Source organism: Dendrobates tinctorius, unplaced genomic scaffold, assembly GCF_039654945.1.
Source record: "Dendrobates tinctorius isolate UK_male_01 unplaced genomic scaffold, ASM3965494v1 ptg000150l, whole genome shotgun sequence".
NCBI classification, from domain to species: domain Eukaryota; kingdom Metazoa; phylum Chordata; class Amphibia; order Anura; family Dendrobatidae; genus Dendrobates; species Dendrobates tinctorius.
This window is the reverse complement of record NW_027361817.1, coordinates 3,005,160-3,027,772: the sequence shown is the minus strand read 5'-3', so window position 1 is coordinate 3,027,772 and position 22,613 is coordinate 3,005,160. Positions and strand designations below refer to the sequence as shown.

The 22,613-nt window shown below is 46.3% G+C and overlaps 1 protein-coding gene across 3 annotated transcripts in view; it reads right to left on the bottom strand.

Annotated features, from left to right (window-relative positions):
- Nucleotides 1-1,143: 1,143 nt before the first annotated feature.
- The window catches only part of KPNA7 (karyopherin subunit alpha 7), a 32,798-nt gene continuing 11,328 nt past the window's right edge, over nucleotides 1,144-22,613 (bottom strand). For 2 of the 3 annotated variants that reach the window (XM_073546668.1, XM_073546669.1), the window contains exons 7-11: nucleotides 15,081-15,344; nucleotides 8,959-9,192; nucleotides 8,364-8,546; nucleotides 7,867-8,016; nucleotides 1,144-1,344 (exon numbers count right to left, since the gene is read on the bottom strand). In XM_073546668.1, coding sequence (XP_073402769.1) covers nucleotides 1,249-1,344; nucleotides 7,867-8,016; nucleotides 8,364-8,546; nucleotides 8,959-9,192; nucleotides 15,081-15,344 — 927 coding nt within the window. In that variant the 3' untranslated portion in view covers nucleotides 1,144-1,248. The remainder of the gene's footprint in view (nucleotides 1,345-7,866; nucleotides 8,017-8,363; nucleotides 8,547-8,958; nucleotides 9,193-15,080; nucleotides 15,345-22,613) is intronic. The other variant, XM_073546670.1, reaches the window with a different exon arrangement.

Here is a 22,613-nt window from a genome sequence, read left to right as displayed (position 1 = left end):
AAACATGACAGCACATGAGGGAATAACACAGCACATGAAGGAGAGACAGCAGACAAGGGGGGGGGGGAAATAGCACATGGGGTGCACAGGTCAAAGAAGAGAGCACAGACAAGAGCAATCAGTACATGGGGTAAGAAAGTGGATAGGTGGGTGAGCACACGGTGGGGGGCTTAATGCTGCAAAGACTGCCCCAATCATGACATTACCGCCCACCCCTTGCGATAGCATCGGGCCTCCATCTAGTCTATACAAAAAAAAAAAAGTTGATTGTATGTGAATTGCCCACTCCACAGCCCCGCCCAAATCCCTAAGCATCTTACATTTCACCAGAGCTGTTTAAAAGAAGCTGAGCAGTGATTGGTTGCTATGAGCAACAGTTTTCCCACGCCTAGTATCCCCAGGAACATAAGCTCCCAGCCATTGTCTGCCCCCCAGAAAAGAGCAAAGTACACATGACAGAAATGAACCCCCCCTCCCTGCCCATATACCCATCCTCCATCCCATAGGCACATCTTCCCTCTTAATGGGATCCCCAGTATGTAAGTGAGGGCAAGTACATTCAGCGCTCTGGGTCTGATGCCAGGCCTCTCAAAGGGAGCCCTGGCATGGAAGTTAAGACCGTTCCACTCAGTGCTCTGGTTCTGACCCCAAGCTGATGGGATGATGTGGTATGTTAGTGGTAGTAGTCCGGTGGTTCTATCGGGATGATGTGGGATATTATAGTGAATGTGGCTTTGCAGAGTGGGCTCTCCCCCTCATAATTTGTTATAACCATAGTTAGTTACTATGCCCGGGCAACACAGGGCTCTTCAGCTAGTGGAACATGAAATATTTGAATATAAAACACGTTCTAATGTACCTTACAGAGACCACCACTACAGGTCTTTATATCCCAACTTGCCTTCATAGAATATGGAAATTCTGGCTGATGCAAAGATTAATTTACAGTTTGCCTAGAGGCTTCTTATTGCCAAGTTTGCAGTAGTATCAGAAGTCTTCTAGGCTTGGATTACAGCCCATCTACAGGGCACAAGGGGTGGATGTATGAAGGGTGCGCCTTACACTGAAGGGTTTGCCACACAACAGAATGCCCATAAGCCTTCTCTTCAGCCTCAGAAACAAGCCAAAAAAAAAAAATATATATATATGTATAGCCAATTGCTAGAATTTTATTTACTTCAGATACAAATAAGCTTTTTTTTTTACAAATTTCTGTACACTTTAATTTAGTCAAGCATCACATAAATATTAGAAATTGAAAGCCTGTTTCTGCCCACTTGGGGCTTGGAATGTGTAAGTGTCTCTTGTAGCTTCTGGTTCTAATGCTGCCATGTCTTCAGCCTCCTGGATCACAAGAAATTATACAAGAGAACCAGGTTAAATATATGAGCCACATTAAAGAAAATTACAGCCGCAATGTTGCTATGATGCAAGACAAATCAATTTTTTTTTTAAATAGGCAATATTTGAGAAATAAGATTATCCTTTTTAGTTTCAGATTTTGCACAAGAAAAAAAAATGAAAGGCAAAAAACAGATCATGAAAGTTATAAATTGCTGAAAAAAAAAAAAAAAAAAAAAAATGGTTTGCAGGAATCATGAAACAAGACAAAAAGGAGGCACATATCCAAGTTAAAAGCCTGCAGAATAATCTAAGATACATCATGTTGTATAAAAGTAACAAGCTGCTGGCTATTAGCAACACATAAAATGACCACTAGGTATATCTTAAGGATAATGCATGGTCTTCTTGGCTATACAAGCGGTTTTAAAATGACCTCAGTAGTTGTAGGTGCATGAGTTAAACCCAATTATGAAGGCCATTAACCCCACATGAATGCATCGGTTTGCCATAAGCCCATTTTTATAAAAAGGGCAATTTGAGCAAGTTTAGTTGAAAAAAAAGAAAAAAGTGCCAGTGGAGGGGAAGAGCTACTTACTGGTAACAGGATTTTTCAGTACCCATGACAGCAGCACGAAGGGGGGGGGGGAATCCGCCTTCCATGGCCAGGAAACATACAGGCCAAAAAAGGGTAGCACCTTTCCCCTCACAGCAGCTGGATTACAGAGCATGAGAGCACCTCAAAATGGTTACTGCAAAAGCACACACACCAAAATTAAGGTGTGGAATTACCTCTATCGGAAGGACTGCTCACCCAATTATGACAGGTGAGATTATATGGGTGCAGTCATGGGTCCTGAAAAATCCGGTTATTGGTAAGTAACTAAGACTATCAATCACCCATGACAGAACCATGAGAGAATTACAGAGAAAAGAAGAATTCAGGGATCGACCAGTCTGGTGCACCCTTCTCCCAGAGGGGAGATCGAAAGATGCTCCCTTATCCAGTATATAATGCCTATAAAAAGTTTAAGAGGACCAGGTTCCTGCCTTACAAGTCTCTATCGAGAGGTCTGATCCCTTTGCCCAGGAGGTTGCCACAGCCTGTGTGGAGTGAGCACTTAAACCTTTTGTGACTGCCTTGCAACTTGTCAAGCAGGCTAAAGAAATTGCATCCCCAGTCCACCTAGCAATTGTGGGTTTTGGAGGCTTTAAGCCCTTTCCTGGAACCCTAGAAGGATACAAAATGAGCCATCCTTCTGCCCGCAGGAAGGTATCTGACTACACAGCTTTTGACATCCAAGGTATGAAGACAACCTCCTTCTGGTTTCTCAGATTAGAACAAAAAGGAAGGACGATCTCTTGTAGTCTATGGAACTGGGATGCTACTTTGGGAAGGTAGAGGGTCTGCCCTAAAGATTACTCTGTCATCAAAAATTGGAGTATAAGGTGGAGCTATAGAAAGAGCCTGAATATCAGTGACTCTTCTGGCAGATGTTAAAGCTACCAACAGGGTTGTTTTATAAGGGAACCTGTCACTAGGAATAATTCTGTCAACCTGCAGATTAAGTGTTGCGATGCTGTCCAGTGCCTGCACACAGTGGGGAGTAAAGTATATTTATCCTTCCTGTCAGAATTTAGCATTCAGTCATAGGGGCGGCGCTGGTTCAGTCATGCTCCAACTGCACCCCTAGCCCTGACTTACACTGGCTCAGAGCAGTGACCGAAATTACGCTGCCCCACCCTTATGCTGAATACCAAATGATGGCAGGAGAATAAGATCATTTTCTCCTGCTGCATTCCACTGCATGCAAGCACCAGACAGCATTGTAACACTAGTAACCTGCAGATTAACCCCACATCTGCAGGTTAATAGTGTTAAACTTGGTAACAGGTTCTCTTGAAGTGAAAGAATCTTAAGGGGTACAGATTCTATGGGCTCAAAAAAATGGTACGTCAATTAAATCTGTCATAACCAAGTATTCAAAGTGCCATGTGGCCAATTTTACTTTAGAAGTGGGCCTAGACCTCAGTGATGCTTCAATAAGCCATGGTACAAAATAAACATGCAAATCACAGCTGTACAGAGCCACCATCAACAGGTTACTGGTGGATAAACTAAATAGAGACCCTTTTGAAAAAAAATTCCAAAATACTCCTCACATCCACAACCCTAGAACCTGAAGAGGATAAAAACTCCACATGTTCTAGCATACATTCTGTCTGACTGCCTTCCTACTTTGAAGCCGCACAGACATATGAGATTTGGCTGTTGGGGGGAGGGGCAGCGGCAACCCCTTTCCTTTATCAGTGCCCTTTCAAATTCCACACAGTTAAGTGGAAGCTGGCTTGTTGCTGATTGTATAATGGCCCTTGAGGGGAAAAAAGAAAAAAAAAAAATATATAATTGCAATCTCTAGAACAGTGTTCCCTAACCCAGTTCCTCAAGAGCCACCAACAGGTCATGTTTTCAGGATTTCTCAGTATTGCACAAGTGTTTGAATTCTTGCCTGTCCAGGTGATGCAGTTACCACCTGTGCAATGCTAAAGAAATCCTGGAAACAGTCCTGATACTGTGTAGAGTGATACTATGTCGCCTTTTTTTTTCTTTATGTGGTGCAATGTAGAAGTTGGGGGGGGGGGAGAGAGAAAAAAAAAAAAAAAAAAAAAAGTAACGTGTTCGGCAAGTGGAGCTCTAGGTAACTTATTTCCTGCAGAGGCGAGTCCTGGCTGGAAGAAGTGATGGCAGTCTGTGCTGGATGAAAGATGAAACACAAAGAAGGACTTCAACTAGAGATGTCACTGGTGAGTCAGTGTGTTACCTATACACCGACACTATACATAGAGGTCCTGTGTATAATGTCACCAGTGATCACTGTATTACTTACACATTATATACAGAGCTCCTGTGTATAGTGTCATTGCAGTGTCCGTGTACAGGTAATAAAGTGATCATACCAAGTACAGATCCCCTGTGTATAATATTGTAATATTCATTAACTATGTTGTGGTGGCAATATGTGGTCTGGACATGGTGTTGTGCCATTTGTCCCTCGTATGTGATATTATTCAGTCACTGATGGTAATATGTCGTCTGGACATGGTGTGACGGTATTTGTTCCTTGTATGTGATATTATTGGTCATTTTAAAAATTGAGACAGATACAAATATCCAAATTGTATTGCATATATTATCAAATATTTAATATGTTACAGTAGAGTAGAACTCGGCCAAGAGTGTCTACCATGTTATGGTGGCGGCTTAAGAAAAAAAGAAAAAAAAAAAAAAAAAAAAAAAAAGAGACCAAGGAGGTAGCAATGGGTAGGATGACTGGACCTTTTGTTGTGCTCCCCTTCATAATCTGAGGGCCTCGCCACTTGGTGTGGTTCCCAAAAAAGGAGCCAGATAAGGTTTAGCTTAATCCATCATCTGCCTTTTCCAAGAGGCTCTTCAGTGAACAACAAGATAGATCCAGAGTTATGCTCAGATTTATGCTTTGATACAGCAATTAAGTGGGTACGGTTTTGTCCAAGAGGGGCCTTGCTGGTAGAAACAGGCAGTATAAGGCCAAGATCACATGCGAGAAACACGGCTGAGTCTCGCATCTTAATACCCGCCACTGCCGCCGGCACTTGGATCAGAGCATGCAGCCGCATAGCAATACATGCAGCTGCACGCTCTGCTCCCGAGTGCCGGCGGCAGTGGCAGGTATTAAGATGAGAGACTCAGCCACGCTTCTCGCATGTGTGATCCTGGCCTTACAGTTATTACCTGTGCACCCTGATGGAATGCACTTGTTGGGTTGTTTTTTGGGACAGGGGATTTTTTTGATCATTGTCTTCCCATGGGCCGTTACCCTTCTTGCGCTTACTTTGAAACATTTAGCATTTGGGGGATTAAGGAAGTGTCAGGTTTGAATTCTTGCATCCATTTGAATGATTGTTTATTGGTTCAGCTCAGGTGTTTGTTCAATCCTGTCACACAATGGAAGGCATGACTAAAAAAAAAAAAAATTAAAAAAAAAAAAAAAAAAATTTGGGTTCCTCCAGCTGCAGAACAATGGAGCAAGTGAGTTTATTGGGAATTATAATTGATACAACGGTCACAAAGTGTAGGTTGCCCAAAGAAAGTTGCAGGCCTTTTGACTGAAGTGTCTAGGGATATGAAAGTCACGTGCAGAATCGAACTGATGGCTACAGTTTGTCGGCATTGGTCCTTGGCGACAGCTGGTATGGAGTCTCCCATCCATTTCGTCAGGCTTAAGGAGTTACGGGAGAACTTAAGGGTTTGGGCTTTTTTTTCTGAAATCACACAATGGCAGGTCAGTTTGGATTGAGCAAGTGGTGAGCGCCAAAGTCTTAAGCTTGTTTATCGACATATTAGGGAAACACTGGTTTGGTTTGTATTTTCGGGGAAGTTGGTTGGCAGACAGGTAGCCCCAGTTCTGCGGTGCTCAGGGCTCGACATCAAGCCTTATGCTACTTTTGGGGGGTGTGTGCGCGCACGCACGCACACACACATTAAAACACAAGAAAATCCTTTTAGTGTGATCTTGAAAGAATGACTGGCAATACATTCATTGTCAGGGAAACCACTGGTGAAGGTTTTGCAGTGGTTGGTTTTCCTGAATTTAGTGCTAGACATGTGGGTTGTGGCAGAATTTAGGACAGGAGTTAAAAATCCAGAAGTCACTGATTCTCTCATTCACAGTGGGATAAATGTCGGAGGGTGGTACCTCAGGACAACAAGCCTGGCGAGTGTCCAGATTTCTGGAACCTTCCTTGCGAGCAGAGATTTGCTGGATAGGACATGGGTTAACCATGGTCAAGCTTGGAATATTTGGAAGATTGGAGGGCATCTTTGGGTATTAGGGTGGAAAAGGAGAGTTATTGTTGTTAGTGGATCACTGTTGGGAGGCAGGCTGGTCAGTTCTAAAGCTGAATGATTTTATGGCAGCTGTAGCTTTCGGTTTTAAAGCAATGGGGCTTTTCTGGTGCTTAAAAAGCGTAGATGCAGAAGGGATGAGAAAGTGGCTGACTTGAGACGTCTGATTTCTTAGGATTTATTATTACTCACAGACAGGCAGTTTCCATTTGTTCATCTCAATGGGAGATTTTTTTTGGTGCATTTCATTTGGGGAAGTTGACTAGTCCTTCCAGATGTAAGGAAGGAGGTCTTGAGGGAAGATGTGGAGGTATGCAGTGACAGTTGGTGTTTATCCACTCGTCCAAAACAAATACAGTGGGGGAGGGATATAAAGTGGTGCTTTTCGAGGTCAGAGGCTCTGCTCCATGTCCAGTTCGCAGAGCAAATAATTTAGGAACAACAGTTGTCGGGTTTAGTTTCCCTTTATTGGTTCATGCTGACAGATAAATTGAAAATGCAACAAACTGTTAAGGCATTGTCTGGAGTTAAGGGGTGTCAAAAGATCATGGCCATTCATTTAGGATTGGAGCAGCTACAGAGGCAGCCAGGTGACGAAGTGATCAAGAGGATTGGGCAAGGTTCAGGTCATATGCATGTCCAGCCATGGTTTACTGTGGCCAGTTGTATTTTTGCTAAACTAATTTGTGAGGTTTTATTTTTGTCACATGTAGAAGTCAGCCTGTGTCAGAAGTGTAGATAATGGGACACTCGTGTATTCTGTGCGGCTTAGCATACAGCAGAGCACCTGAAGGGGTGCCAAATGGAAGAGGCCATTCTCAGTGGATTTGGAAGTGCGGTGTAGCCTAGAGTCAAGTCCTCATGTAGTTTCAAAGTTTTGTACAGTTGGACCAGATCTATTGGCAATCCATAGGGGGGGGGGGGGGGGGAAGAAACGCAATAATTTAGGTAGAAAACCTTGTAGTGAGTTGATGAGACATTGAGTTTGATTTGATAAAGCCTTGTGCAATGTTCCCCCCCACCCCCAGGTTCTTACAATCTGGTCATTTCTAGAAGGTTTCGCTGGTGGGGGGGGGTTTGCGGCTCGGTCTGTTGAAGATGTTAATAAGGCGAGACTAAAGTGAACAGGGCAGCGTCTCATGTTATGGCAAGGAGTTGTGCGCTGTCATGTGGATGCAAAACATTTATACTTATGGCAAGGGGGAATCTCTTGAGGTTCTGGACCCCTCCCTAGGTGGAATTAAGTGGTGATGGGTGTTTAAAATAATCCCAGGGAAGGGATTAGAGGGCCCGTGATTCTGTTCATTGGCCCAGTTAGTTAATAGATGCCTCTGAGCTGGTGCATAGTGGCTATAGGCAAGATTAAGACCTTGGCCCAGGTATGCTTTGCAGACATGTATATAAGTTTTGGGCTTTGAGTACCACCCCTGTTGGAGGTAGTTTTTATAATGTTTGTTAATAAAGAGCTGATGTGGCCAATTTGATCTAATATCAGGTCACGATGTGATTTGATTGGGGAAAAAGGGGATAGGGGAGGTGGTCTTCAGAAGAAGTGTTAAACTAAGCTCACATGACTCACAAATACATCTTTTGTCATGCTCATCTTGTCGTTCGTTTTAAGTTATTCTGCAGAGCCATACCTCGCCTGAGAAGTATTTCTCTATGAGTGCTAAAGCAGCATGATAAACCATATGGTTGTCATGTGTCTGTAGAGCTTCTATCTTCTCCAGTCCTCCCAACTCTTCTACAACTAGGCATAGTTTGTCCAGCTCACTCAGTTTCTCAGCAGCCTAAAAAAAAAAAAAAAAAAAAAAAAAAAATCATTCCCAAGGGGTCCTGAATGTATTGGACTTTACAGCTTTAATAGACATGTCATCTTTATTATGGCTTTGAGTGTTCTAGTGGTTAGGCCATAGGGAAGTCCAATAGTAACAGTTCCCATGCATTTTGTGCAAGATTTGCAACATTGGCACACCATTTACCTATCGAATGTCTTGGTACTGAATCATTGCTTGATTAAAGGGTGACTATTAGGTGCACCTGTTCAGGAACTTGGCCCAACTTTCAGCTGCTATATGCAAGTCATGGGCTGCTGTAGTTTATGGCATAAGCCATAGCAATTCAGATTTAAACTTACCAGAAATATGTTGGAGATGGCATCCAAGATTACCAGGATTGTTTTGCTGTCCTTAATTGTTAGTAGATTGAGAAGTGGTTCCAACACCCCACTATGAACCAATTGTACTACCTGCTCCACAGTTCCCCCACTAGTGTAGTTTGTGACTGCCCACACTGCCTCCTTCTGGGCTTTAAAGTCACCCTAGGGGGAAGGAAAATAAACTTAAGGGAATCTGTTAGTAACATTTGCCCTAAGCCATAAGAGGTTGTGCAGGATACGGTAGTCCTCAGCTACTTGAGTGACAGACACTCTGCTGCAAGACATCAGCTGCTCACTGTCAAGCAGCGGAGGACCACATTAACAGGGACCACCACAAGTGCACCCACCAGCCAAGTTTGTATACGAGTTTCTGTACAATTGAGCACCACATAGCAGTGAAATAATGTAGCATGATATTCCCATCTCCAGAGTCACTTTAAAAATAAAGATGCAAGGACCATACTAGGATTTCTACCAAGACTAAATACCAATATGCACCAGTCTAGGTTTTCCTAAATCAAGTGAAGAATTCATGCATTTCACAAACTAGGATAGCAGTTGTGCCAGTCTTTACCTTATTAAGAAGCTCCACCAGTGGTGGTAGTAGGCCACAAGTAATAAGTTGCTGAATTTGCGGAGCCGGACCTGCTGAAATATTACTAAGCGTCCATGCTGCCTCCCTCTGAACACTGGACTTTTGATGCCGCAGGAGCCGAGGCAAAATAGACAGGATGCCAGCATCTATAGCCACCTGGGTCTGTTTGTCTGTGCCAGTGACTATGTTACCAACTGTTCGTAGTGCTGGTGTCTGAGGAAAGTTTGGAAATAGATTAATTAGAACACTGCATTGGCCACTACAATGTTCCCTCATTCTATGTAGCAAAGACCCCAGTATACTTGGGCTCTTCTAGCCATGGCAACTTTATTTTGCCATGATATACACAGCATTAATGGATAAGCAGGATTACTTACCAGTAATGCACCCACTGGGGAGAGAGATATCTGCCCCATAGGAACAGGAACCCTACAGAGAAATAGAAGGGGCAGTCCACTTCTCCTCTGTTGGATATCAGAGTACCAGGAGGACTGCCAAATTTTAAACAAAGTAAATTTGCCTAAACTTATTCACTTTAAGTAAGAATAAGTGCTCTATTAATTTCAGGGAGGGAAGTGAGTGGGTGCTGTCGTGGACTCACTAAAAGCATTACCGGTAAGTAATCTGGCTTTTTACCCTTCGCCACGACAGCACCCACTGGGGAGATTTTTAGAGACCATCACTGGGGGGGGGGTTGGGTTACCACCATACTGAGGACAGTCCTGCCAAAGTTTAGGTCAGAAGATGACAAGAGGTCCAATCTATAGTGATTATAAAAGGTAGAGGGGGCTGACCATGTTGCCGCTTTATTTACATATGGCCTCAATTGGGACGTGTCACCTCTCGGCCCAAGAGGATGCCATAGCGCTAGTAGAATGCGCTACAATGTCCTCCAGAGGATTCTCATTTCTCACGAAGTAACCTAGCCAGATCGCGTCTCTGATCAACTGACAAGGCGTTTCTCATGACTCCATACCCCCTCTTACGGCCCTGGAAGGATATGAACACTGCCTCCAACTCCTAGTCCTTTCAATATATTTTAATACTATTCTCCTGACATCCAGAGTGAAATTTTTGTTCAGGAGTGGAGAGGAGCATTTGTGATCTATGGAATTTCCCTGCTACCTTGGGAAGGTATGCGGGGTCTGGTTTCAAAATCAGTCTATCCTGAAATGTCAGTAGAGAAGGTGGATCTATAGATAGGAGTCAGTGAAATCCAAGCTCTAGCAGATGTTAGTGCTACTATGAAGGCAGTTTGGAAAGCTAGATATTTTGGGGACACTATTGGCTCAAAGGGAGGTCATGTTAAACCTGTCCTGGATGCTCCAATTCCAGGGGGGGGGGGGGGGGGGCACAGCTACGTGAATAGGACTTGTCCATTCACAAAACTGATAAATTGGGACACCCATCAGTTTACTGCTATATTATAGCCATAAAGGGCTCCTAGTGCTAATACATGGAACTTCAGTGTATTCACAGAGACCCAATTCCCTTCCCTTTTTGTAGGAATTCTAAGATGGGTGCTGTCAGGACTTCTGTAGGATCAGAAGTTGTATGAAATTCCAGACATTTTTTCCATATGTTAGTCTTTTCAAATTGTTGATTGTTCTAAATGAACCATCGGGCTTGGGAACTAGAAATAAAGTAGAATCCTCTACCCTCCTGTCTCTGGAACCTTAATTAGGACCCTCTCGGTTAGACTTCTAGTTTCCATCTCAAGCGCTTTTTGTAGTCCTGGCAAGTTGAGGGGGTGGTACAATGAATGAGTCGTGGGGGGGTATGAAGGAATTCAAATTTTATTCCATCTCTGATTATGTTTAAGATCCACAAGCAAGCTTTTATCTTTTCCCCATTGTGGGAAGAATAATTTCAGTCTACCACCTACTAGGTGTGTGTGTGTGTGTGTGTGTGTGTGTGTGTGTGTGTGTGTGTTTCACTGGTTCTTCAGTATTTATTTTCCTTTTGGAAGCCAGAGCCTCTAAATATAGTACTGTGGCACCCCAGAGGGCTGGGAGGTGGGCGGAACGTAGTTTGAGAGTGGGAAAAGGATAGGAAGTAGGATCAGAATTCCCTCAGAAGGGAAGGAGAAGGACATGTCTGCAGCAGCTCTGGCTGCTGGACGGATTGGATTATAAAAGAAAGCAGGTTCTTCTGGGACGCTGCTGGAGCATACTCCCTGTGGGTCCCTTATCCATGCTGACTACAGGTCAGGTGGAGGGAGAAACTGGTCGCAAAGGGTCACGGCCCCTAGCCTAGCTAGCATATCTCGGCGCTACTAGCAAGCCAATAGCTTTGGTTACTTTATGGACCATTGCCCCTACCACAGTTATTCTGACTGGAAAGGCAGCTATATAGGATCATAGAAACGGAAGGGTACGTGTTGTCTGACAGGATTCGCAGCTGCTGGTCTAGAACGATAATTGTGAAGTGCTCAAGTGGAAGAAGAGTGGAAAAGTAGCATATTGTGTGGAGATGGCCAAGAAAGGTACATAGTGACAGGGAGCACTTCATCTTATCTGGCAGTTGGCTGGACCCCTCACCTGGAGAACGCAGCACTGAAGTGGGCATCTGTGTGCACCAGACTAAGTAAAGCCCTTGGAACTGCATTCAACTGAGTCATTTGTCTCCTTTCCTGCACCTCTCACCCAGCTCCGCTACATCTTCCTCTTCACACTAACTCACCATCAAACTCATCTCTACTGCCCTGGGACTACAGCTTTACCTGTGGAGAGCTTTAACAACTCTGCTGCACCACAACATCTGTGCCAGAGAGGCAACACTGCAGCGCTGTCATTACTGACCAGACCACCACAGGTGGCGTCATGATCATGAATCTCTACATAAGCTGACCGTCTGGGGCCATGGACTGGGTCACTGCCACTTCACCCTTAAGTTACCGACCCAGTATAGAGTATCCCACGGCCTCTGGGGCACGTCAGTACCCCTTTGTTTGTCTTCCTGGCTGTTTCCTTTTGCCAAATGGCAGTCTTTTAAATGCTCCTATAGAAGGGAAGAGAAGAATCAGGGAAAGCTTTTCCTTTTGGCTTTGGCAAGTATATCATCTAGGGTTTTCCCACAGAGAAACTTGCCCTCACATGGGATAGCGAAGATTTGATTTTGACTGTGTCCCCCTCCCAACTTTTCATCCACAAGGCCCGCTTGGCATTATTTACCAGGCCCGCAGACGTTGCCGCTAGGCATAGTGAGTCTGCTGATGCATCGGCCATGAAGGCTCCCGCTCCTCTAAAGGGATAGCAGCTCAGTTTCTCTCGAGACCTTTTGCTCAATTTGCTGAGCCAATTGGTCAATCCATATGAGCATTGATCTGGCGGTGCATGTACTGGCCACTGCTGGTTTAAATACGCCCGTAGTTGCCTCCCATGACCTTTTTAAGGATTCTGCTTAGTGGTCAAGTAGATCAGAGAGCAGCCATCTTCCTATGATATTGTGGACTGTTTAGAGGTAGAGGTAGAGGCAAAGGCTGCATCCACCTTAGGGACTTCAGTCCATGTGAGCAGCTCTTCATCACTAAATGGATATTTCCTTTTTGAGGCCGATGGGGGGGGGGGAAAGCTTCTCTGGTCCTGCTTCTCCCATTCCTTTTTATCAGGGTCTTAACCGCTGGTATAACAGGGAAGGCTCTCCTTTTCCTCTCTGCCAAACATTATGTCTTGCGTAGTTTGGGCGCCTTTAGTCTCCTCAGACCCCATAGTGCTTCTCAGATTTTACTAAGTTTTCCACACTATCAAAGGGAAAGCAATATCACCCCTCAATTTCTTAACGACGAAGATGAAGAGGACGTGAGTGGCGAGTCTGAAACCACCTCCCGGTCACCGGATTCCAAGCTTTTTGCGATAGGAGTCAGGGAGAGGCTGACTACATAAGGCACATTGCTTATGTTTTGATTTTTGCCTTTTCTTGGCCTGTGAGGGGGGGGGGGTAGAGTCAGAGCGAGAGAGAAAGGGTGTCAGCTTAATAGGAAGAGTTTGTGCACTCACCCATTGAAGCTAACAGTGACAGATCAGACAGCTGGAGTCCACTGTGTCGCTGCTGTGACTGACATCTGTAGATACTCTGGCGATGCGGTCCCTGCACCCACTGGATCATCTGGTGGGGGATTGGGGGATGCGTGTCCTGCCCTGGGGAAGGCATGGTTGCATCGCCTAACTAGTAGCGATGCTCTGTTTTTATAGGGCAGGATAACACTTGTGTGACCCGGAAGTTCCCATGCAGATCCAGGGCAGGCAGCAGTGGCACACTGCATGCACCACCAGTGCTACCCACACCGCTGTACCCCAGAAGTTCACCTTTACTTACAGGGCAGGAGCCTCTGTCCACTGGCGTGTGCGCGGACCCGGCTTCCTGCATCGGGCTGCGCTGTCACACAGGCCTTACCGGAAACGCTGCCTCCCCATGCGAACCTCAGCTCCTGCCAGAGCAGCTGCTGGTCAGGGCCTGTGCAGCCCAGCTTCATCTCCTCCCGGGGCACCGTTGAAGCAGGCGAGCAGCTGTGTCCACGGAGCCTCATGCACCCAACAATGCATCTCCCGAGTGAGACTGGGCGGCCTGACCCAGACATCACTATCCACCAGTCGAGGAGGGAACCACCAAGCGGAACTCCTGACGCTGTTGTGGCGCCACTGAGGCTCAGTCGCTACAGAAGTACTGCACCTTCTCCTAAGGTGTGGTGCCCCACCATCCAGGTAAGTTGGAGGCTCCTGTCCACGCTCCAACACTCGCACCCCACACAATAGAGTAGTTCAGCAAAACCACATTGCGGCTCCCAGCTTGGAACACTAAATGTGCTGGGAGGTGGGTGGAGTTGAGAATACACAAAAGAGCAGGAAGGTTTTAGGAGGGGAGTCAGAGGAAGCCACTCGGAGAGGAGTGGGGATCCCTGGAAGAGGGATGGAGGAAAGAGTGCTGCAGCTGCCTCAGTGATCTGAGCCAGCTGGCACAGGAAAGGAAAGAAGGAGAAAGACATTGAACCGAAGCCTGAGCATCCATAGGAAGGAAAGACAAGTACGGAACGTAGGAGTGAAAAGGAACACAGAGGACGTGGGTTAGAGTAAGAACCCTGCCTAGAAGTTCTAAGTGCAAGGCCGGGGCCCGGTCCCCGAGGTTGTATGGACACTAATGGTTCTGCAGCAGACACCAGTGGAGTAGTGGGCCGTAAATGCACTACTCCCATCTAAAACTTGGGGGCACAACAGCAACACGAATAGAGAGCTGGGACTCAGGAGTAGAGAGTCCCCGAAGCAGGCTACAGCTGTCTGCCGTACAAGTAGAGTTCTTGGGAACATCTGTCAGGAGGAAATCCAGTGTAACTCAGTACTAGGAGATCTTCACACTTAAAGGCGCTTTAGAGGAGACGTTCAGAGAAGGCACATAAGTTGGCAGAGTGTTGGAAGGGAGCATTCCATCTTGCCTGGAGGCTGACTGAGTCCCTGACCCGGAGGACACGGCACAGAAGCAGGCACTACAGACTGAGTAGAGCTTTGGAACTACATGCCCTGGTGTCCTCCATTCCTTCCTGCGTCCGTCCGCCTGGCACTGCTACATCCCCTGCGCCAAACACTACACCATCTAAGTGTCTCTTCACCTATCCTGCCCTGGGACAACAGCCCTGCCTGTGGAGGGCTATAACATCATTGCTGCATGACACCATCTGTCCAGGAGGATCTGTCTGCAGCGTCAGCTTAACACCTCCCTTGCTGACAACCACAGGTGGCATCACAAACTATTCCATTAACTACATTCCACCATTCACATCTTTCTATTACTTGGGCGCCCAGGGCCACGGTCTGGGTCACCGCTGCTGTGACACATCCCACCGATACCGGCCCGGCACTGAGTACCCCACAGCTCTCGGAGGGCGACCCACTGCTTCGGGACACGCAGCCCCTGCTGCAGACCCCGCACAGGCATGTCTTCTGTAGGAGATACTTCTTGCGGTTCCCATAGGAACAGGAAACCAACTGAGGAGGATAGGTGGATCGCCCCTTTAATTTCTCTGTAGGTTTCCTGTTCCTATGGGGCAGATTCCTCTCTCCAGTGGGTGCTGTCATGGCGAAGGGTAAAACATGGATTGTTAGACTCACCAAAATGCCGAGTTCTTCACTATGCATTAACTGTATTAGTCTGTCCACAGCCCCAGTCTGTACCACAACATCAATCCGGTCATTGGAACCATCAGTGAGATACGACATAGCCCAACATGCGTCTGATAAGATGTCCCTGTCTTCATGGTACAAGAGCTGTGTCAGTGTTGGCAGAATGGCAAGAACAGCCTTCATAGGTGGATATGGGTTTTTGTTGCGACACAAGTTAGATAGGGTCCATGTAATGTTACGTAGAAAGCCAATCTAAAGATTTAAAGGGCAATAATGTTAGTGTTTAGTAGGTAATTAACATGATCAAAGCCAAATTGAGGTTGTGTACTAGGAATATAGAAACATCAAGGGAAAGAATCTCCGAATTATAAGCAGTCCTGACAACATCACCATCGTAGGACTTTACATGTAAAGTCTGTCATGATTTCAGTTTGTGAAAGTGCACACAGTGGTGGCGATAATTAACTGTCTAAGGGTGGGAACACATGCGCGAAACTTGGACAAGTCTCACATCTTAATACCCGGCACTGCCACCGGCACTTGGGAACAGAGCGTGCGGCTGCATGTCTTTCTATGCAGCCGCACGCTTCTCTCCCGAGTGTTGGCGGCAGTGCCGAGTCTTAAGATGTGAGACTCATACAAGTTTCTCACATGCGTGATCCTGGCCTTATTGCAAGACTGGTTTGGTTGCCTATCGCAACCAATCGGAGCTCAGCTTTCACTTGTCAATACTAATTGGAACAAAATATTCACTATAATACACTTGAATGTTAAGATTGTGGTTTTGTTTAACTCAGATTTTTTGCCAGCATTGTAGACATTTGCGCTGTTTCTCACCCTTCCCAATTTATGTGTTCTGTAGTTTTCAATGAATGATAGCTGCACACAGTATGCAGTCACCAATATCATTCCTGAGGTAAATACCTTCATAGAATGGTAGAGTTGGAAGGGACCTCCAGGGTCATCATTCAGCCCCCTGTACAATGCAGATTCACCAAATCATCTCAGACAGATGTCTATCCAGCCTCTGTTTGAAGACTGCCATTGAAGGAGTAATCCCCCACCTCTCATAGCAGCCTGTTCCACTCATTGGTCATCCTCAGTCAGTTTTTTCTAACATCTTATCTGTATTCTTTTCCCTTTTAGTTTCATTCTCTTGCTCCTCATCTTTCCATGTGATAAAGAACAATGATCCCTCTACACCTGACATCCCTTCAGATATTCTTAGACAGCTATCAAGTCTCCCCTTAGCTTTTTTTTGCAAGCTAAATATTAACAGATCATGCAACGGTTCCTCATGGGACATACTTTGCAGTCCGCTCACCATCCTTGTAGCTCTTCTGAGCTTGTGCCAGTTTTTCTATGTCTTTTTAAAGTGTGGTGCCCAGAACTTGACACCGTATTCCAGATGAGGCCAGACCAAGGAGGAAGAGTAGGAGTAGAGGGGGATAATTAAACTGTGTTCCAAATTATGCAAAAAGAGTTTAGGAGTGATAAGGTTAGAATTTTTTTGTTTGTCATTTAAACTCATTGATGGTGATGTGTGTCAGGGCTCTTTGTATCACTGAAAGCAATTGCAGATACCTGTGTAAATTAGTTTGGCAGGTGTGTCCAAATAAAGGCAAGACTACTTAAGAAGGCTGTTCCACATTATTAATCAGCCTACATTTTTTGCCAAAATGGGAAAGAAAAAGGATGTGTCAGCTGCTGAGAAGCAACAAATTGTGGAGTATTTAGGTCAAGGCATGACTACAAATCAACATTGCCAAGACACTTCGTGATCACCGCACGCGCGCGCAACAGCCAGAAGAACTTTTCAGCCAAAGACTAAATCCCTGTTGGACACAAGGTCTAATCTATAGTGTTTAGTGAAAGTATGTAAGGAGGACCAGGTTGCTGCCTTACAAATCTGCTCTGAAGATGCGCCTGCCCTCTCAGCCAATGAAGTAGCGGTAGATCGTGTTGAATGCGCTTTGATCCCTGTAGGGGGAGTGATGTTTTTGCACCAGGTATGCTTCAGAGATAGCCTTTTTAATCCAATTGGCAATGGTGTTTTTTTGCCACCCTATTTCCTGTGTTCGGACCAGAAGTATGGATAAATAGGTTGTGGTCGATTCTATATTGTTTGGTGTACTCCAAGTAGTAGAGAATTATACGTCTTACGTCCAGCGTGTGAAACACCTCCTCTTTGGGGTTTGCTGGGTTTTGACAGAAAGAAGGAAGAATTATATTCTGAGACCTATGAAAGTCAGACACAACCTTTGTTAGAAAAGATTGATCATGGGAGAGAACTATGGAATCGTCTCTAACTGCTAGGTAGGGCTCCTTGATTGAGAGAGCCTGGAGCTCTCCTACTCTCCTTGCTGAGGTTATTGCTATAAGGAAGGCCAATTTGTAGGCGAGGAGCTGAGAAGTACAGGATGACAGGCTCAAAGGGTGATTGGGTGAGTCCCATAAGCACCACATTCAAGTGCCATGGTGGGACAGAGACTAGTTTTTTTTGGATGTAGCCTAGTGGCCGATGTCATGAATCTATTTATCCACCTGTGGTTAGCCAAGTCAGTCAAACAGAGCTTAAATGCTGATACTTGTACTTTTAGTGTGCTAGGTTTTTGACCTAGTTCCAGCCCCCTCTGTAAGAAATCTAGGCTACGGGAAATGTTAGGGTTGTCTGGGTCGGGCAGGTCTGGCAGACACCATGAGGAGAATCTCTTCCATATTTTATTATATGGCATTGGTGACCGGCTTCCAAGATTTCTGGAGGGTTTTAATTACCGCCTCTGATCGCCCCCTGGCACTCAAGATCTGGGCTTCAGAAACCAGGCCACTAACTTCATTCCCCTGAGGTTCAGGTGATGCAGAGGGCCCTGTAAGAGGTCATCTTTTATGGGTAGGATGAATGGCCCGTCTACCTGTAGTTCTGTTATTAGAGAGTACCAGCTCCTCTTTGGCCATAGCAGAGCTACTAGAATTGTTGGGGGTCTGATCCTCCCGGATTTTCCTCAGGGTTGCAGCAAGGATGGGAACAGGTGGGAAGGCATATGCCAGATGGAAACGATACCTGTGGGCGAAGGTGTCCACTCCCAGGGATCTGTCCCTGGGGGTTCAGGGAGAAGTAGTTTCTCACTTGAGCATTCTCTCCTGAGGCTAGTAGGTCCACCTCCAGGAGGACCCACCTGCTGACTAGTGTTCGAAAGGCTCTTCCATTCAGGGCCCACTTGCTGGACTGGATGCTTTTTCTGCTCAGGAAATCTGCCTGAAGATTGTCCCGTACCCCTCAGGTGGACCACTGTCAGGGAACGAAGGTGTCTTCGGCCCAGCAAAATATTCGGCCCGAGAGGCCCTCCAGGTTGCTGGATCTTGTGCCACCCTGGTGCCTGAGATGTGCCACTGTTATGTTGTCCGAGTAGACTGATATGTTGGTCTTGGACCAGGTGTCTTGCTGCCAGGAGAGCTTCCTCCACTGCTTTCAGCTACCTGAAGTTTGAGGATCTTGCACTCATTTTCTGGCTCCATAACCCTCGGAATGGCTGACGAGACACTACAGCTCCCCAGCCTTTTTTGCTGGAGTCTGTTGTTACCATAACCAGGGGGATCTGGGACCAGTTGATTCTCCTGCACAGGGTTTTTGCAGGCCATCCACCATGCTAGTGAAGTCTTCACCGTTCCTGGGGTCTGGACCCTTTTGTTCAGGCAGGTGGGATCCCTGTTCCAGTTTAAGATATGAGACTGTAGTGTTCTGGAGTGGGCCTGCGCCCAAGGCACTGACTGAATGCAGGAGGTCATTAACCCTAGTATGGACATGGCTGCCCTGAGGGTCAGGGGGGGGGGGGGGGAAATCTCTGTCCTCTGAAATCTGAGACTCTTGACATTATAGATGTCTGATGTTCCTCCGGGAGGAAGGACATTTGATTCTTTGAATCTAGTAGGATTCCTAAAAGTTTTATCTCCTGAGAGGGTTGAATTTGCGATTTTATATTTGGGATCCACCCCAATGATTGGAGAATGTCTAGAGTCTGGGCTACCTGGTCTTCCAGGGCCTGGTAGGAGGACCCCATTACCAGTAGGTCATCCAGGTAAGGTACAATACATATTCCCCGGCTTCTGATGTAGGACATGGCCTCTGTCAATTTTGGAAAACACTCGAGGGGCAGAGGATATTCCAAAGGGAAGCACATTGAATTGAAAGTGCTTGACTTCCGGACCCTGACGAATCGCAAACCTCAGATACTTCCTGTGGGAAGGATGTATGGGGATGTGGAAATAAGCATCCTTCAGATCTATAGTTGCCATGAAGCAAGATGGCCCTATCAGAGGAATGGCAGTCTTTACTGACTCCATCTTGAATTTGCGGTATGCAATGTGTCAGTTGAGGCCCTTCAGATTTATTATCCTTGCCTCCCCTGTGGGCTTTTTTACTAGGAACAATCTGGAATAATGCCCCCTTCCTTGCTCCTCCACAGGGACCCGACCCGAGAGATGGCATTTTTGTGTAGAAGCCGAATGCTGGATTTTAGTGCTGGCAACTCCCAAGGTGGTAGGGAGGTAACTTATACCCCCGGGGTGGGGGGGGAAATTCAAGCTCTAGCAGTAGGCCCTCTGATCACACTGAGGACCCAGGGGCTGTTGGAGATCAACTGCCAGGCAGGAAAGAACCTCGAAAGCCTTCCCCCGACCGGGGTCAAGTCATTGTTTTTCTTGTGGTTGCTGCTGCTGGGGGACCAGGATGTTCCCGCCTCTCCCTTTAGCATAGCTCCATCTTCCAGTCTTTCCCTTTCCTCGAAGTTGGGATGACTGACTCTGGGGGGCTCGAAAAAGACACTTTCTTGTGGTTCTCTGTTCTGGAAGCACCTTTTTATCTGTGGCCTTTTCTAGAATTTCATCTAAGGCAGGACTGAAGACATGTTTGCCTTTGAAGGGTAAAGAACAGAGTTTAACCTTGGATGTAACGTCCCCGCTCCATGTTTTAAGCCAGAGGGCTCACCTGGCGGAATTTGACTGGACCATAGCCCTGGCAGAGGCATGGATCATCTCCACTGATGCATCTTCCAGGAAACACGTAGCTCTCTGCAAGATAGGGAGGGAGTTAAGGAGGTCACTTCTTGAGGTACCACAAGAGATATGGCTCTCTAGCTCCTCAACCCATTGGAAGAGGGACCTAGAGACACAAGTGGATGTGATTTCTGACTAAGGTAAAGGCAGAGGTTTCCCAGGCCTTCCTTAGGAGGCTTTCTGCTTTACGGTCCATCGGATCTCTAAGCTGGGATGCATCATCAAACGGCAGAACTGTCTTTTACCACTCTTGCCACCTGGACATGAACTTTCGGGATGTCCCATTTAAATTACTCTCCCTCCAGGGGAAATCTATGTCAGATTTCTGAGGGGGGCGAGTAGTGTTTTTCTGGATACTCTCATTCCTGGGAAATCATATCTGCTATACTCCTGTGGACTGGAAAGCCTGTTCGTTTAGGCCCCTCGTATCCACCAAACATGTGATCCTGTGCTGTCTGCATGATGGGTTCGTCCTCAAGGCCCATACCGCACCTTACCTGTCGGTGTCTTCCGGTGGGTTAATAGATTAATTACTGCGCTGAGGGCAGGGTTAGTTTCTCCCCCCCCCTCCCTGGGTCCTGGAGCAGACACAGCAAGCGCTGGCGAGCTCCATGCACCGGCAACAGGATGGGGCCGCCATGACAGCACATCCTCCACATACCACGGAAGTGACCCACGCGTGACGTCACTTCCGGGTATCGCACTGCATGCAGGGGGAGGAGAGACCGGAGAGCTGCAGGAGGCCTTTGGTCAGGGATCACTGGCCCGCTTTACTCCCCATAGGGGGAGCGCGAGAGGGCCAGGAACGGTCCCGAATCCAGGAGGAGAGAGCAGCTCGGAGGAGGGAAGGCAGCGCCACCGACCACCACTGCCCGGCTTTTTCTTTGGATCCTCAGGTATGCTGCAGCAGCTGGCCACACAGCACAACAGACCTCTCCATGCCCCATGGGGGACAGGAAAGTCACTGGTGAAAGGGAGGTGGGAGGGACCTTTTAACCCCTCGTGCTTCCTGTCCCCAATTAGGGCATGGAGACATCCTCCTATGCTGTCGTGGAAGGTTGCTAGAGAAAACACGGCTAAGGCGCCAACAAGGAGGAGGTAGAGTAATGTTTTGGGCTGGAATCATGGGGAGAGAGATTGTCAGCCCCTTTAGGATCCCTGAAGGGGTAAAGATGAACGCCATAATCTATGTGGAGTTTCTAAAACAGCACTTCCTGCCATGGTTCAAGAGGAAGAACCGTGCTTTCCGCAGCAAGATCGTTTTCATGCATGATATTGCACCATCTCATGCTGCAAATAGCACATCTGCATCTCTGGCTGCTATGGGCATAAAAGAGGACAAACTTATGGTGTGGCCACCATCTTCCCCTGACCTCAACCCCATTGAGAATCTCTGGAGCATCATCAAAAGGAGCGTCTATGATGGCGGGAGGCAGTTCACATCTAAGCAACAGCTCTGGGAGGGTATTCTGTCCACATGCAAAACAATTGAAGCACAAACCATCCAGAAACTGACAAATTCAATGGACGAGAGAGTTCAGAAGCTTCTTTCGAACAAGGGGTCCTATGTGCAAATGTAGCATCACCTAGAATAAAGTTTTGACTTGAAAACTGTTTGATTTCATTTTGTAATAAGCTGATAGCAAATGTTGTTCCTATCTTCAAAAAGGGGAAGAAGGTGGACCCAGGCAACTATAGGCCGGTGAGTCTAACTTCTATACCAGGAAAGATCTTTGAACAAATTATTAAACATGTATGTAAGTACCTGGATAAGAATGAAGTGATTAAACAGAGTCAGCATGGGTTTGTAACTAATAAGTCATGTCAGACTAACTTAATTTCCTTCTATGACGGTATCACTGATTGGGTGGATCAAGGAAATGCTGTAGATATACTATATCTTGACTTCAGCAAAGCATTTGACAAAGTCTCTCATACAATCCTTATTGAAAAAAATGACTAAGTATGGAATGGACAAGGCAACTGTTAGGTGGATTCATAACTGGCTTAGTGATCGGACCCAAAGAGTGGTCGTAAATGGCTGCACATCCAGTTGGAAGAATGTCTCAAGTGGGGTACGACAGGGCTCTGTCTTGGGCCCTGTATTGTTCAACATCTTTATCAAAGATTTAGATGAAGGAATTGAGGGTAAACTGATTAAATTTGCTGATGACACAAAGCTAGGAGGGATAGCTAATACGAGAGAGAGAGAGAGAGAGAGAGAGAGAGAGAGAGAGAGAGAGAGAGAGAGAGAGAGAGAGAGAGAGAGAGAGAGAGAGAGAGAGAGAGAGAGAGAGAGAGAGAGAGAGAGAGAGAGGATTCAAAAAGATTTAAATAAACTGGAGAAGTGGGCAGCAACTAACAGAATGGTTTTTAACAGGGAGAAATGCAAAGTACTACATCTGGGCAATAAAAATGAAAAAAGCATATATAGAATGGGAGGAATAGGGCTAAGTGACAGCACATGTG